General features: G+C 42.6%; 1 protein-coding gene across 3 annotated transcripts in view; it reads right to left on the bottom strand.

Annotated features, from left to right (window-relative positions):
• Positions 1–17152, bottom strand: part of cadm3 (cell adhesion molecule 3) — an 82218-nt gene that overhangs the window by 35018 nt on the left and 30048 nt on the right. For all 3 annotated transcript variants that reach the window (XM_031870742.1, XM_031870743.1, XM_031870744.1), the window contains exon 3: positions 11892–12041. In XM_031870742.1, coding sequence (XP_031726602.1) covers positions 11892–12041 — 150 coding nt within the window. The remainder of the gene's footprint in view (positions 1–11891; positions 12042–17152) is intronic.

Below are 17152 nucleotides of genomic sequence, written 5' to 3'. Positions count from 1 at the left end.
CACACACACACACACACACACACACACACACACACACACACACACACCCTTATCCATGCCCCTTGGACCCTGCTCTCAACCATCAGTCTCCTTAATTCCCTTCCCCTCAGTTCTCCTCCATCTCCCCTCTTTCCCTCTCTCTCTTGTTCTTCTCCGTCTTTCTCTCTTGCATCTCCCCCATTTCTAATCTTTTCTGACTCCAGGCTTTTTTCTCTTTTTGTTCTTTCCTTTTTCATTATAAACGATGTATATTGCTCGAGAGTACAGGTGTGATGGATTTTCAGAAACGATATGATAGCTAGTTACGGAGGCAAATCGATCGGGACGCCCCTGAAAATGGTACATGTGCCTTGCGCTGTTTAGCCTGCGATATGAGCAACATAAATAGTCCGCCAATAGGTCACACTCTGCTGTTTGGCTTTTGTTTCTTTGCTGAAGGGATGTAATGAATTTCTGAGTATTGAGATAAACTGGATTAACTGATGAGGTGTGTATCTGTGTGGTTAGAGAGAGGGGAGTAGTTCATTTTTATTGTCTCATAGAGCATGTCAGGCGACTGCCATTTGGAGCACTTCCAAGGCTTGGATGGACATGAAACTCTAAAAATCTAAGTTTGCAGTTCACAACTTTCAACGTTCGACACCATTCGAATTTGTGTTCTAGTTTCCTCTTCTCACGCTTAATAAAAAAGGCGGTCGAAATGAAACTCTTCCTACAAAACTGCATGAGAAAATACAGAGATGAGGGATAACAACACACATCATCAACCACAACTTCCCCAGTTTGAGTCTGGCTGAGGACCTTTATTACCTGACAAAAACAATAATAGTTTAAAAAAAGTTCACTTTTGGTTGAATTCGGCAGCTGTAGGTTTGTGTTTCTTTACAACTTGTAACAACGGGGTATTTTGAATTGTGTGTTTTGTGCATCTGACTCCTCCATGGCAACGTCAGCCGAGGTTCATGGGCGTCACAGTATTTAAAGCCATCTGCTCGCCGGGCAGAAACAAACAAAAAAACAACATAATTTCTCTGAAATGAAATTGAAATAATTTTAGGTTTTCAGAAACAAAGTGTCTTACTGGAAAGCGAAATTTGAAACATTGTTTCCAGATGTCACGCAGAATGTTTTAATTTTAAATGAAAAACACAGTGCAACTAATTCATGAATGCTGCGGTAACAGATACTTTCCCGCATCTTGATTTTTGATTCCTGAATGATGTATTTCACCAGGATACACATGTAGCTCTTGCTTCACAAACATTGGGGGAAACGTGACATGACAATCAGAGAGAAGAAAACTAGTCTTTGTACATAATGACAAAGTCAATACTCATTTTGTGTCAGCTGTTTAAAAGTATAGGTAAGTAAATGTCACGCCTCAGAGATGCATGCTGCTCCGGTAAAGGTAGAGCTAACACTTAAAAGATAGCAACACAGCTAAACACACTCGGAGGCACTGACACACTTGGCTGGAACAACAGTGGATCATCCCCGGCAGTCTTATAGTGCCGTTAGGTAATCAAGGAGACCCCTGGGTTTCTACGTTGAGGAACCATTGAGGATAAAAATGGGAATCTATACGAGAGGAGAAACTTCTTCAAACAGCATCTCCTTCCACTTTGCAATTCTACGTGTGTGCATATGATCGAGCGTGTGAGGGGTATATAAGTGGTGTCAGGAGGGCTTTGAGCTGAGGAGATGGAGCATTTGTGCGTTCATTACATATCAAGTACAGGATCTGCTTATCAGCCTACAAACCTTTTTGTACATCGGTGTTTGAAAGTGTGTCTGCATGTCTCTGTTGCCTGTGTGTGTGTGTGTGTGTATGTGTGTGAGTGTGTGTTTGGCCAGATAGCGGCTCTTGTCTGCAGCTCAAACTCGAGACTCGATACTCCCCAAAGGTCCAACTGTTGATCTGGTCACAGCAGCTATTTTCGCCTATCGCCTTCCTCCTCCACCTCCTCCTCCTCCCTCAATCTCTCTCATGCTCTTTCAACTTCAAACATACAGGAAGAGGGGGAATTCTCTCACAACACATACTGAGAGCACATACATATATTCCTTTTTCATCTGCCTCCTACCTCCTTATGCCTTTCCAACTAAGTTCGCGCTGTGCCGAGAACTCTCTCAAATTGAAATTTGACTTATTGGCACGACAGGGGGGAGAAACCTGTGCTGCCGAGGCAAAGTAAATCAGTTGCAGACCAATATTTTTATATTTCTATCTTTATCTCTCTCTTAGCTTCTGCATCCTGTTATGTCCTCGTCTCCCTCTTTGCCTCAACCTGAATCTGCATTTCACCTCCTCTTCTTGCTTCCCTCTCTGGCCATTTTTCTTCGCATCCAGCTGTCAAATGTCTTTTCCACTCCTGCTTTGTTATTTTCCCTTTCTTTCTTCTCCTGTCCCTCCCTCCTTCTCTCATCACTCAACTCTCTCTCTCTCTCTCTCTCTCTCTCGCTCTCTCTCTCTCTGTTTCTGTATCTGTCTCTCTCGCCCTCTCTCTCCTTTTGTTTTACATTTTAGGCATTTAGCTGACACACGCGTCCAAACAGACAGCCTCTCTTCTTCTCTCTCTCTCTCTCTCTTCCACACATGTCGCCTCCATCCTCCCATCTGTTTCCGAATATTCTCTCCAGCTCCCTAATTATCCGTCCTTTCCGACAGCTGATCCGGGTTCAGTGACCGCAGGCGTCCCTTGATCATTCCGTCCCAACTGATCTGAGAGCGTCAATTGATCCTGGATCAGTGCGCCGACTATGAAACACTTGATAAACACACACCTCTGTCTGTTTTATCCTCCTTCCCCTCCTTTCCCTCCACCCCCTTCTCCCTCTCAATCCACTCATCTCTCTTGCCCTATTCCTTCAGACAGAATTTAAAAAATAATCATTTAGAGGCGGCGGCACAAAATGTCTGCAGAATCAATGGAAGGAGCGAGATTAACCAAACTTTGCCCAAGGTGGTGCAAATTGAAGCAAGGCGGCATTAGTTCCAGATGAAACTTGAGAGAGAAATGTTCCCAACGGTGTATTAGCTTCAAGCACCATGCCAATGAAATCCTGCCATGTAGTATTTACAGCAGCGAGAAAAAAAAAAGAAAGAAAGTCCGTTGGGGATTTCTGGCAAATAACACTGACCGATGACACATCCTAAATACCAGATTACCTGGAGAAGACACTGCTCATGCTGGCTGCTCTGCTTGGCGCAGAAGGATTAGAAAGAAAGCATAACAGAGTAAAGTGCATAATGCTGAAAGCATAGATGATTTTCTCTTTCCTCACCTTTATAGTGAAAAGAAGCTAAAGAAGCAATTATCATAATGGCTGTCACTATCAGCCTGATGCTTCTTTCTGCCGCTTTGGGTTGTCTGCGTGCCATCACTTACTTCGCTGCTCATGTTTCAAGTCACAAGTTCAGACTAATGCATAGTAAAGAGGGAAATATTGTCACTACCTCTTCTTGATATATTTTAATGCCCTGTAGTGCTTTGATTTGATTTGCTTGACAGTGTGGTACGTGTGCAGCTCGTTTTCTTTCTTTTATCTCTATAGACCGGATGTCCTGATGTGGTTTAATCTCACTTGTACAAGAGGCTAGTTTGAAGGAAAAGTTAGCCATTTTGGGAAATAAGCCAATTTGCTTTGATGCCACGAGTTAAATGAGAAGATCAATACCACTCTCATATCTGTCCGTTAGATGTGAAGCTAGAGCCAGGAGACGCTTAGCTTAGAATAAAGATTGGAAACAAGGGGAAACAGCTGCCACGGCTCTGTCCATTTTTTTAAGACTCCAGGAAGTCGCTTACACTTCAGTTTTTGTATGGATGAAATATGAAGGTGCTCAATTAGAAATCTATTGCCTCCACAAGGCTCTCAACATGACGACGGCTGAGCCAGCGGCTAGCAGCCAGCGGTGCTAACAGTGCAAACAATTTTCAACAGTGCTGACAGAGCTAACAGTGTTTATCTGATGGTGAGCGCTACACGCTAAGTGACGACGCTCAGGATAGCGTTAGCGGCAGTAACGGCCATTTGACCGCGGTGCAGAGCAGCGGCCCTCGCTAGCCAGTGTGGCACGCTCAAAGCATTATTTGCAAAAAAGCCCGAGAAAAAAATGAAATACCTAATCAAGTGATGTGCAGGCTAAACATCAGATGAATGATGAGAGACCTACACAATCACAACTGTCACAGTATTTTTTATTCAAAATTCAAATGAGGAATAAATGATTGTTGTGGAGCCATAACAATAATACAGTATTATGCAATGTATGCATGTCTGTTCTGTTTCATGCCTGGTTATGTGATTTTCTATTTTTATATGTGGGTGAGCGGCAAAAGGCCAATTTCTGAATCACACGAGATCTTTTTCATACATTTACTTCATTAACCTAAAAAATTAAATAGCCTTTTTTTTTTTTTTTTTTACTTTGATTTCTTTGTACTCCGTTCTCTTTCTTCTCCTTGCACTTGTCTACCATTACACGTGATTATTTTAAGTACATGTGGAATATAGAGTTCGGATGATACGGAGAGGATAAAGGAGAGAAAGCCATCTTTCAGGTGCTAGATTTCAAAAGTCTCTCCTGCAGTCTTTCAACCCTGTGATGGTTGTTAATACGTTCTCCAGAGAGCCTTCCCAGACACCAACAAAACTTTGACTGATGCGACGTGGATCAATAGTTTTTCAGAAAATGTCAAAAAAAGATCAACACACATCTCACGCCCCCGCATGTGGAGTAGTGTCTCGGTCTCTGAGAGGCTCGGTGTGGATCTGACCATCAATTTTAATGTTGTTTTTTGTGCCTGTTCACTTAAGAGTCCTCAACACCGTAAAACTTTAAAAGTGCTTTGCGTGTTTTTTAATAAAATGATTTACAACAACAGTCATTTTTACCACAGTAAAAGTCTGCCTACTCAATATCCTGGCGCTAGGCGAGAGCTTCCCCATCCACCAAGGTTTATAAATCACCAGAGAGCCATTACCTTGTTAAATCGTACTGAGGCCTGTGTGATGTCTGCTTATATACATTTATGGAAAGGAAGGAACATGACAAATAAATAGAATTATAGCCAGACTGAAAGCTTATATCCAGATTTTCTTTTTCTAGTGAGATGTGTTTGCTAAACCTCAAATTGTGAGTGTTTTATTCTACTTTCCTCGTTGTTCACTGAGTAAAATACGCACATGAAGGCACACCTCTCTGTGTGAGACACATGTTCCTGGACTCATTACATTTTAGTGAATGCATGCAGCTTCAAATGTATATAAAATGGTTCGTGCTTGTACAGAAAGGAGATTTAGCAGAATTAAGGAAAGTGTGATGGAAAGCTTGATGATATCGGTTTGGTTCTTTAAATATGAAAAAAAAGGGTTTCTGACCGAGTTTTCACTAAAGATCTAATTTTTTAATCACGAGCAACGAACCAAAATAAATATCTTTATTAATCATTATTTCTCCGGCTGAAAGTTAATCGGTAGCTAACAAGTGAATATACAGCATCCAATTTGCGCGACTGTCACATAATTCTTTCACAACGGAGGAAAGTCATTTTTTCTCCATATTTAGTGTCGACATCTGTTATATGCATTTCAGAGTTTGTGCTCATTTGATGAAACCGTACTGAGATGGCGTTGGTGTGAGTGTTTTGTCCACTTCTGTCCTGTTGTGTTTGTCAAGATGTTAGGAAATTGTTTGTCCTGAAGTTACATATCAGGACAAACATGCGTCATGAGAAAGAAACAAATTGATCTCAAGCATCTACAGGGAGGTGGTTCACAACTTAAGTTTGGGTTTTTATACAACTGGCCCATTAGATGATGACTAGCTCATTAATTAATTCGCTAAACGTCTCTATGAAATAGAACAAAATACAACTTCAGGGGTGGAAAAGGTGTCTTTAACTCACCAAAACACACACTGGTGCATGTAAATGTATCAGCATGGTAAGAGACCACGAGAGGTAAGTGAGAAAATATGTCTTTTGTCCTTCAACTTGGGAAACTTGTTGCTACATTTCGGTGCAGTAACCTCAGTCGGGCATTTCATATAGTATATAAAACTAACACGGTAAGAGGACACCATTGTATAACACACAGCACACCAGTTAGAAATGGGATTATAATATTAAATTATAACATTTTTGTGCCAACATTTTCTGTTTTTTAGCTTCTCAAATGTGGTTATTTTCTTGCTTTTTTCAAACTTAGGGAGAGTGAACTGAACATCTTTGCATTTTGGACTTCTGGTCGATGAAGATGAGAAATACAAAGACATCATGTTGTGCTCTGGGAAACTGTGATGGACAATTTTCACAGTTTTCTGACATATTATAGACAAAAACGACTACTCAGGAAAATAATCAGGGTTGCCAAAGGCACCCTGGTGCGTTCTTCATAGGTCAGAGTCTCAGAATGAAGCAGAGAGAAGGAGAACTGTCTGTCAGGATGCTTTATCTCCTTTCACTGACAGTTTTCTTCTGTGGTTATTATAAGTATTTTGCTGGCTGGACTAACTATTCTAGCAAAGCTCTCCCTGGAGCCTGCAGTTCACCCACGATGCTAAGTGGAACGTTAGCGCTCAAACTTATTCTTACCGACTCACTCTGAAGCTATTGAGACTCCTGAGAAGACAGTCGTTTTCTGGATGAGAGCACCAGCTAAAAGCCAAATATGTAAATGTAATGCCCTTGTTTGTTTCCCTTTCCTTGTCTTGATTTCAAAGTTTCGGTCTTTATCTCCCTCGCGTCCATCTCTTTATCCCAATGTCTCTCTCTGTCTCCTGGTAGTCTGGCATTAATGTAGGAACCCATCTGTTTTCATGCTTTCCTCTCTGTTTAATCTCTTCTATTAGCAGCACTGGGTCTTTTCTTTTCTCCCCTCATCCATCCACCCATCCACTCCCACACATTCCCTCCGGGGTATCTCTGGGTCCTTAAAAGGGTCTTAAAATAAATTATCCAGAATTAAGGCTTTAAAACGTATTAAAATATCCCGTGCTGGCGACAGCTATCAGATCATTTGTGTTCGCTATGGAATGACAGGTTTCTTCGCTGTAAATGTTCACGCTGAGATTAATACAGGACAGAATTAGCTGTAAAATGCTTCTTTTTTTTCATTGTATCTGCTTTAATAAACACAACTGAGCTTTGTGTCCCTTAACAATTAATTTCCTGTTTTGCTTTATCTTCATCTAGCCAGTTATAGTTGCAGAACTCTCATTAGCTCTGCTCCACTGGAACCAGGCTGTTTTTTTTTTTGCCAGTTATGTCCCTTTACTTTCTTTTTCTAATTTGAATCTTTCTATTCAAAAAAGCCTCATAAGAATGTGCCAGCACTGTGTTCCCTCCTCTGCTGGGTCCTCCGTCTCTCTGTACTGCATCTCATCTGTGCAAAGCAGGGTCAAATTAAACTGATATCAATGGCTTTCCTTGTCTGAATAATGATAAAAGTCAGCTTAAGCTTTCAATCTACCACGGAGATTTGGATGGAATCGATGTGACCCTGTGATTATCACAGCAAAATCAACATTCTATACATCACAGCCTTTGATTTTTTTTTCACACTATTTGTGATTACGATTTTTTTTAAATGCATAAATTAAATCCAACTTCTCTTTCCCTGTATCTCCTCTGCATCATTTATACATTGTCATTTATTTTTTCTCTGTAGTGTAATGTAATATCCATTCTCTTCACCGCCCGTTCTCCTCCTCTCCTCTTCTTCTTCTCTATCCAAGCCTGTGATGATGATCCTACTTTCTTGGCCATGTATGTATGTATTTCTTTTGTTTAACAGGGACATCTGTTTAGATTACGTTTCAAGTAATGAGTGACGAAAAGCACTCGGCTTCTGTCTTTGGTTCTTCTTCTCTCTCTCTCTCTCTCTCTCTCTCTCTCTCTCTCTCTCTCTCTCTCTCTCTCTCTCTCTCTCTCCTGTCTTTCTGCCCTCTGAATTTGCCATCTCTGATCTCGCAGCAGTACAGTCTCTGCTCTGCGGTGTGGAGGCCATCACTGTGAGGAGTTGTCACTCATCATTTTCTTCTTGTTCTGCTATCTCACATCACGCTGTTCGTCCCTCCCTCGCTCCCTGCCGCCCCTTCCACCCCTCCATTTTTTCCTTCTTCTCATGTCTCAACTCTCCAAAGCGCAGTGAACGCTGTGCAGTGTTAAAAAGAGAAAGAGAAGAGCCCTAATTTCTCTCCTTTTCTTCTCCTCCGCTCGACAATCAACTGGCTTATTTCTTTTCCCTTTTTTGTTCCAGTTCTAGTGAACCCTACCGTCATCCCTCCATCTCTTGCTGCCTCCGCTCTGAAGCAAAAACTGTCTGTGCGCTTTGCTGTTCGGGCCAACTGCATAGATTTACTTCTCCATCTCCAGACATGCTTTCCAAAGTGAAGCACTGAGGGATTTTCATTCACTCTCTCCCCTCCTTCTGCCTCATTTTTGCGATCCCTCTATCCTACTTTATATTTCACCGTCTTAATCTGTCTGTCCTTCCTTCGACTTTCCCTTCTTGGCTGGACAATTACAATAAACTATCGAGCAAGAATTTTTTGGACGGTCATGTGCGGGAGATGGCGAAGTTCCATTTCAACCCAAACGAGCAGAACGTTTTCAAAAATGACTTTCTATGGCAAGGAAACAAATCTTATTAAAACAGCAAACATTATACCAATATATTTGTGATTATGACAGTAAATTGTGGTTTCTTTCAACCTTGATCGTTACCTCAATTTAAAGCTGCACTGATCATTATTTTCATATAAAGAATACATCAAATCTCTATGTGTAATGTGAAAGAAATCAAATCCACAGAGAATTATCCCCCAACTGCAGTTCCCCTTAGCTCCATGGAGCAAACGTTACAGTTTCCAGCAACAACAGGCAGATGATTTCCAGTAAAAATATACCAATATAATAAACAGACGGTTACCTGCTCAGCAAACAAGAGTTAGCAACTAGCTGGTAAACATAGTGGAGCAATGAGCTGCTAAAGAGTTGGATACTTCCCCGAGGGAGTTGGCAGAGAGCAAAATGTAGCTGAAAGGAGAATTTTGGAAGTACATTTGTCAATTGGAATTGCTTCTGTTTCTAAAAATCTGCATTTTTAATCTGCAAAAATCTGTTTCTAAAAATCTGCATCTTCATCTTCATCTCTTCAAGGTGATAAAATGTCAGTTTTGTGTTTCGAGCTTGTTACGCTGCCACCAAGGAATGCAGGTTTAAGTGATTTTGTGCCTAAACTTAACCAAAAGTTAGTGACGCCCATGCTGCGTTTCAGGTTCATCTTAACACCGTAGGTTTTCTTCGTTATATCAACAGCTAATTACAGTGAAAAACGCTATCTCTTCTTTCTCCTGCCTTCATTTTCTCCATCTGCTTCTCTTCCTATAAAAATGTTTGCCTTCTCTTTACAATTATTCTCCTCCTTCGTCTCTCTCTCTTTCCTTTCTCAGTTTTGTACTGTACGCACCTCCATCCCTCCACTGTCTTTCTCCCAAGACCTTCATGTCTCTTCTTTCTCTCTCCATATGCTGCTAGAAGAGAAGACATGGATGAAGGGTTGAGTTCTGAGCTCCCGTCATCTTCCCCTCCCCTCTCAGGCTCTCAAACTCTCTGCTTTCCAAACTACAGCATCTGCTGTGCATGTTGGACCACTGCAGTGGGGAGTTTCTGCTCCATATAACCCTCCTCCTCCTCCTCCTCCTCCTTTTCCTATATTCTCCCATTCCCCTTCCTCCTCGTCCACCACTACGCTTCTCAATTCCCACCAAAGTAGAGGTCAGCCTTTAAGTGTTCTATCATTGCAGAGAAGTGCCTCTCTCCTCTCTACTGTGGTTGAAGCTCCATCCGGAGTAAAGACTCGCTGATCTCTCTATTTGTCCTTCCCCAACTCCCTCCCTCACTCACTCTCTCTATCTCGCCTCTCTGTGCTCCAAATCGTCTGTTGGCCTTCTGCAATGACAACTCCTCGGCCTGTGTCCGTCTACTCTCGTCTTTCTTAACTACATCTCTCCATGACTTCCCTTCTGCTGTTAAGTGTTGCATTCGTGCACGAGGGAGTCATTCTAGCTCTCTCGCCGCCCTGGTATCTAATTCTCCAACTCTCCCACCCATCCTTCCTTCCATCTGGAGCACTCGCTCCTCTTTTCACTCACAAGTACCAAGTCTGTTGTGTGACGCTGGACTATTGAAAAGAGGCAGACTAGAAAACGTTGGAGCTAAGATTTAAACGTGTCAGGATTTAAGTTTCCTTTAAAAAAATGATTTGATTTTAAATATCCCCCTTTAGGGGCATTTTTGTTTTTCATCATGTCAACTAAAAACAGGAGACGTGTTTTTATTGCAATCACAGACATGTTGTCCTGGTCTTTACACTCAAACTGGGTGCTGTGCTTCTTTTCACTCCTGACAATGTTTTGAACCATGGGTTTGAGCCAACAAAGGCAAAAGTAATCATTAGCACCAAAGCGCCATATTTATAATGTCAGTCATTATTTACAGTGTCAGTTTTTCTTTTTTTCTCACACCGCTAGCCTTTTTAAAATACAGGGTCTGTTGTGTGATGCTGGACAATTTAACCAAGGAGTGGAAAGTCTCTCTTTTCAAAATATCATTAAAAAGCCGGTCTGGCTTAACAGCCAGTTAGGCCATCGGGTAGCAAAAAATTTATTAATGAGACAATTTGTCTTTTTAAAAAAAAAAGTAGCTGTTTGGATTGGAAACATTGAAGCACTTGTGTCCGTCAGATTCTGAGGTTTGTTTCCATCCTTTCATTAAACATTGTTGCACATATTGAGCACTTTGTGAATCATGCAATATTACATGTCGCTCGCTCTCTCAGTTCCCTAATGTCTTTGTTCGGGGTGTTTTCTCTTGAACAAAGCTTTCTGACCCAGTGAGTACAAAGTAGTTGTTAGTGCCTTGTTCAGAAAAGATGAAAAATTACATAACAATTACATTCATACGAAGCAGATGTGTATTAGCAAATATGTTTTGTAGAAAACATGTTTTTTCTATCAACATAGACCCCCTTTTTACATGCAGATACTTCATGCTTCTGGGGCAGATTGGAGGACAGCTATGTGATCAAAAGTGTGACTGCATCCAAGACGCATTCTAGATGATGATAAATCTGTCTCCTCAAGACGCATATATTATCATTACTCTGCCCAGTAAAGTGGAAGTATAGCCTCTAAACGGTCTATCCCTTGTGATAATGGCAGCTGAAGTGGCACTGAAACAAGCTGTCATATCTGCTCAAGAGATTCTAACACACGACACTGAAGGCGCACCAAGCTGTTGTGACATTCATCTGATCCCCGATTGGTTCAACCTCTTAATGTTCCGTATACGTGGGGGCACGAATGAACGCCTGTGAAGACTATAAAACTTGTGTCTCACTCGTAGTGCTGGAGCAAGGCCTGCGTTGATTTGCACGTAGCCTGGAAACACCAAAACAGATTGAAATCAGATCTGTGATCTGGCCAACAGGGATGCAGGTATGTTGCTATAAGTGTCAACAGAAGTGCATCAAATTGCACCTGGATTTTATACAGATGTGACGCGTGAACTGACATGTAAATGGAGCTTTAGTTAACTAATTTTGAAAGTATCGGCAAGCTGTTAACTCTCTCCTGGAAATTGAAGTATATTACTAAATTAGATTAAACAATAATTAGAGAGACTGTGGTCTTTGTTAACTATTGAAAAAGTCAACACTTACATGAAGCACATGCAGGGATGCTAACTTTTAACTTTGTCCGTATCCTAACCAATAGTTTTCTAACAACAGAACATATCTAACGAAGCCAATTAGTCGTATATGAATGTATTTTGTGCGGTTGCTTTATTGAAACTTTCATAGTCTCTCCATCCCCCTCTCACCTCTCTTCTCTCCAAAGTACAGGGTCTGCTGTGCAGTGTTGGACCATTGCAGTGAGGAGTTATCGCTCTCGGGCACATTGCAGGTCAGTGTCACAGTCCCCCCCACGGACACTGTCTCATCTGAGGTCACTGGCTGCAAAGGGTCGTCATCTAGGTAACGGGAGAGAGAGAGAGAGAGAGAGAGAGGAGGGGGGGTGAATAATCATAAGACAGAGTGATATAACTGCAACAGAGACAAGTCAGAGACACTGGGCTTATATGAAAACACAAGCGAAAAGACTAGCACAGACCAACACACAGATCAAATGAACCCACAAAGTGCATTACTTGCATCGCTCCCTCTCTTTCTCTCTAACTCTCCCCCGCCCGTCTCTTTCTCCGCTTGTCAGATTATCCATACATCTCTATCTGTCTTTCCTGAAAGCAAATACGCAATGCGTGTGCGTGCGCGCGCACACACACACACACACACAAACACACACACACACACACACAGACACACACACACACACACACACACACACACAGGGACATGCTGTCAGAGGGACAGAAAAAGCAGACAAATGGCGATCTGGTTGTATGTCTGCGAGGCCAATGTAAGAGCGATGAGTCAGGAGCAGCGCTGGCACCCAGAGACTGCAGGACCTGAGGGACCAGCAAAGATGAAGAGACCGCGGCGGAGAGTGGCTCTCGACAGGTCAGAGCAACAACAAGAGCACTGTCTCATACATTTAATGGCTTCGTAACCCTCTTTTGTCGATATCCGTGTCGGTTCCTAACGCCATGCATATGTATTGGCTGCTTCAGAACGAGCTCAAACGGGACAGGCATTATGGAAATGAGCGGGTCAGAGGGAAAGAGAAAGAGAATACAAATGACCCCGCATAATGAATTGATTCTAAAGGCTGGAGCTGGAACACCACAAAACCACTGAACAGTGAACTGGGTGTGTAACAGTATTCAAATTGGCTCAAATCATGGTATTTAACAGCGCTCCCTTGATAACGGGTGATGGTGCAGGCTAATTCCGCTCTTTGGATTCAGCGAGGCTGGCAGACGATTATGTGAATCAGAATAAGGGATGTATATTGAAATACGCAGCCCCTCGTATTAGTAAGTAATGCCGAGCCCGGCCGCTTTACTGTGCTTTTTGCCGGGTTAAGATATTGCGGCTTTGAGAGCCATGCTTTGAGCTCTCCCCTCCCTTCCCGCTCACTTCAAAACGTGCCAGTGCTTGCTCAACCTAATCTTAAGCAAAACAAAAATATGGTATAATTGACAACAAGACCAAGCCAACGGAGGGAACATCTCCTAAGAAGAAATGCCCTAAAGCGGTGTCCTCACCCCTGAAAATATGGCGTGTATAAATAGTCTAATTGGAACCAAATTGTCAAGCAGGAGACAGGTTTATATTCGGCGTGGAGCGTTATCACATCCTTGCACCGGCGGTGGAATTGATTTTTTTTTTTTTTTTTTGCAGGAAGAACATCTGTTTAAGTGCGCTTCGGCGGAACTCCCATCAAGACATGAAAGGTGTGAAGACAGGATGCAGAAGTGGAGGCGAGCAAACCAACTGCATGTGGCATCAAAAACACACATTTTCAGAGCGTGAGCTCAGGCAGGCGGCAACTTTTGGTATCTTTCTTTTGACATTTTAAAGCCAGTTTTATGGCCGGTTCAAAATCTCAGAAAAACACAAGTTGTTAGAGAAGAAAAAAAAAAAAAAAAAGTCTTCAGCTTGCCTCTGGGCTGAGAGGATTCAGAGGTAGGATTCACTCAGAGACTTCCAGAGCGCTGCGTGTCAGAGTAAGTCACTCCCTCCCCCTCTGTGGTGTTTTACTGCAGCCCTGACCTTGTGGTTAGTTTATCTAAGCACCATGATGGCTAAGGGCTGAATGTGTGGTCAAGTGCAGCGAGGATTAGTGTCTCCTTTAATAGCGTCTTGGGCTAATTCTTGCGGCTGATCGCAAGAGCTCCTCTTCTCGGCATGAACACTTTGGCTAAACTTGCTGTCCCAGTGCATCAATCATCAAGCCAACCACAATGAGCTGGCATTTCTGACCGAGAACAACCTGTGTTGCAGGCTCAGAGTGACACTTGTGCAAGTTCAGTCGTCAATTAGCTCTTTTACAGAATATGTAATATTCATCTGCAGCAAATCCAAGCACTGAGTTCATACGATCACCACTGGACTGAACGGCAGACGCAGCCTTCTCCCCGCTCAACTCATTGCCATTTTCCTCTTTAAACCTCCTTTTAGATATCCTCAAAGTATGTAGAAACAAAACATTTGTTCAACACTTGCATAACACCATCTGCATCTAATTTGTATTATGTTTACACCACCAGAAATTACAGAAAGTCTTGTGGGCTTAAACTAAGCTCGCCCTTGTAATAAATAATGACCCAGCCCACAGGTCCAGAGGAGCTGAAGAGGATAGCTTCCATAAATTCAGTGGCAATAGGTGATGATTTGGTCATTTCAAAGTCTTTTATTTCCTTTTCACGTTATTGATCTTGGGCACTGAGGGCCTAAAGGTTAGATAAGTGGGAAGGTGGCAGGAAGATTGCAGATTCGATCCATGGACTGGCAGGGGTAAATCTAACAGGCGAAGAAAAGACCCTGCAGCACTCGTGGCTTGTTCATTACCACAGCTGGAGTGCCTTTTAATCCCCGGCTACAGTGGAGCTCCGTGGCAAAACAGAGCAGACTGTGCGTGTAGTGGCTCACAAAAAGTTTCAATATAAATTAATGCGGGCTAATAAATAAAGGTTAATCTCACTCTTATTGAGTAATATGTTTTAATGATGATTAAACGGCACTCCGCATCTTGAATTTAAAGCTCCGCTAATGCTTACAAATCACTTGATGTACAGTATATGAGCGTGGTAGCAACCTTGTTAGGCCCGTCGGTCAAAATATTAATCACACATAAGTTCATTTAGTTTGAGAATTTGACTGCATGATAATGTATAAACCTTACAGCAATATTTCAAATGAACATAAGCATTCATTATATGTTCAGACGGGTGGGGTTAGCAGCAGTGTGCATTTAAATTGGCCCATTTGAAATAAGATCAAATTCTCTGTGGTTGACAAATGTCACAACACATTCAACTGTCCTTAGAGGAACTCCCAAACCATCCATCGGTCCATATTGGTTTACACAAACACTACAGAGTCACTCCCCAGCTGCATGACCCCCATAAGCCTCAGATACAGATACAGCTGTTCTTCTTACCTTTCAAGCTACTTAAGAGCAAAGTTATAAAGCGGGGGAATGAAGTTCAGCCAGAGTTTGAACGGTTAAGACAGGCTAAAACACCCGAGCTGCAAAAATGAACAGGCAGACCTATATCTATCCTTAGCAGACGCTAAGTTAAACACTGTGGCTCGCTCTTCTTTCTTCTCGCCTCGCATCCTCCCCTCCTACTCCCCTCCCCCCTCGAGGTGTAAGCCCACCGAAGACACAGGTATTTAAAGCAACACAATTTACACTTTCCCGCGGCTGGCAACAAGGTGACAGAGCGCAGAGCGCTGACTGGGATATGAAATCAAGGGAGGGGAGGGAGGAGGAGGGAGAGAAAGATGGATGGATAAGGGTATATAGAGGAGGGTGGGTGTTAAAATGAGGCGGTAAAGTGTTTGTGTATGAACAAAACGGGAGGGAGGAAGCCAGTGAGAAGTGTGAGGACCTCGAGGGGCCTCACGTGATAAAAAAAAAGTAGAGAGAAATATGGAAAAACTTAAAGGAATAGTTTCATCCCCCCTTTTTTTAAGAAGAGGCTTAATTACTTTCTTTCTGGGAGTTAGACGAGACGATCGATATCCATCTCAACCCTGCGCGAATACATACAGGGCGTGTTTAACGTAGCGTTAAGATTGGATGCAGGTGGCAAATACTTAGCCCGTACAAAGAGAGAAAACACACCAACAAAGCACTGACTATTAGGAGTTCCCTCACCATCACGAGGGAACAAATCGAATTATCACACCGTGTTCTCGTTTGTCGGTTACAAACGAAAACGGAAACGACAATTTGTAGCTTTAGACGGAATTAGGCGCTTAAACTAAAAAGGTCCACTCGGTTCCTGGTATCTGAAGAACCAAATTATATTCATTCTAGTCTGGTTGAGTATATAGTTCCTGTTTCATTGCTTCAGGTGCAGTCTACGTCTAGTCCACTGCTGCTCTCTCTTTTCATGACCGTTTGAGTCGCCCACATTTTGGAAAATGTGTAAATATCTTTTGGCTCTGTGATGTTGTGATGGACTCTCTTCACAGTTTTCTACTGTTTAATGGACCGAACGAACAGCAGATTACTCTCTGCTACCTGGTTTGCTTCCGAATGAGTGTTTTTCTCCCTGCTACCTGCTGCTCAGACTTTATATCGGGATGATGCGAGGCATAACAAAAAAACGTAGCTTTTCTAAGCATTGGAAAGCTTTTGCAAACGTTGAACCATAATGGTTTAGAAATGCATAATAGAGAGAGTAGAAATGGACCTTTATTGCAGTTTGAGGTGTCCTGTCTGTTTTAATGACATCTGTTAAGGTGGTCTGTGGGGAAAGAGCTTTTAAGGCGAGAAGGAATTTTAATTTGCACCTCCACTCGTACTCTCGGGAACGAAGCACAAAAAGTGTTTCCCAAAATTATTGAACTGTTCCTTTAATAAAATAAACCGCTTCCTTCACTCCTTGAAAAGAACAACAACAATTCTAACCACCTTGACCATCTCCATGTTCACGTGCCCCTCTCTTCCTTCCTCCTCCATCTGTCTCCCTCCCCCCCCCCCCCCCCCCTCTCCATCTGCCCCGATGTCCTGCTCGGTTTCCTCTCGTCCTCCCTCACCTCTTTGCCCTTCTGTCCAGCCTCCTGCACCTCTCCTCCCCCATTCCTGATAATCTCGTTTACTTCTTGGCGTTCTTAATTCCTTCTTTCCCTCCTTTTTTTCCTCCCTCGTTCTCCCTGGGAAGCTTTACAGTGTTGCTGCTAATTAGCGGCAGGTTAATGAACTTTATCTACTGTAAAACAAGTGTGTGCGTGTCCGTGCACTTTCAGCATGTAGGTCTGAGCTAAGTGTGTGTGTGTGTATGTGCGCGTGTGTGTGTGAGAGACGAGATTGCTATCTACATGTCCGTGGATGTGTGGTGTGTGTGTATTTGCAGGTGTTTTCACAAAAGGGTGTAGGTTGCTCTGCAAGGAGGTAATTATCTCAATGTTAGTAAAGTATGTACACGTCTCCTCACATGTGTGAGAG

This window comes from Anarrhichthys ocellatus, unplaced genomic scaffold (genome assembly GCF_004355925.1).
Source record: "Anarrhichthys ocellatus isolate YVR2014 unplaced genomic scaffold, GSC_Weel_1.0 scaffold54, whole genome shotgun sequence".
Taxonomy (NCBI): domain Eukaryota; kingdom Metazoa; phylum Chordata; class Actinopteri; order Perciformes; family Anarhichadidae; genus Anarrhichthys; species Anarrhichthys ocellatus.
The sequence above is the reverse complement of the archived record's forward strand: the minus strand, read 5'-3'. Positions and strand labels throughout refer to the sequence as shown.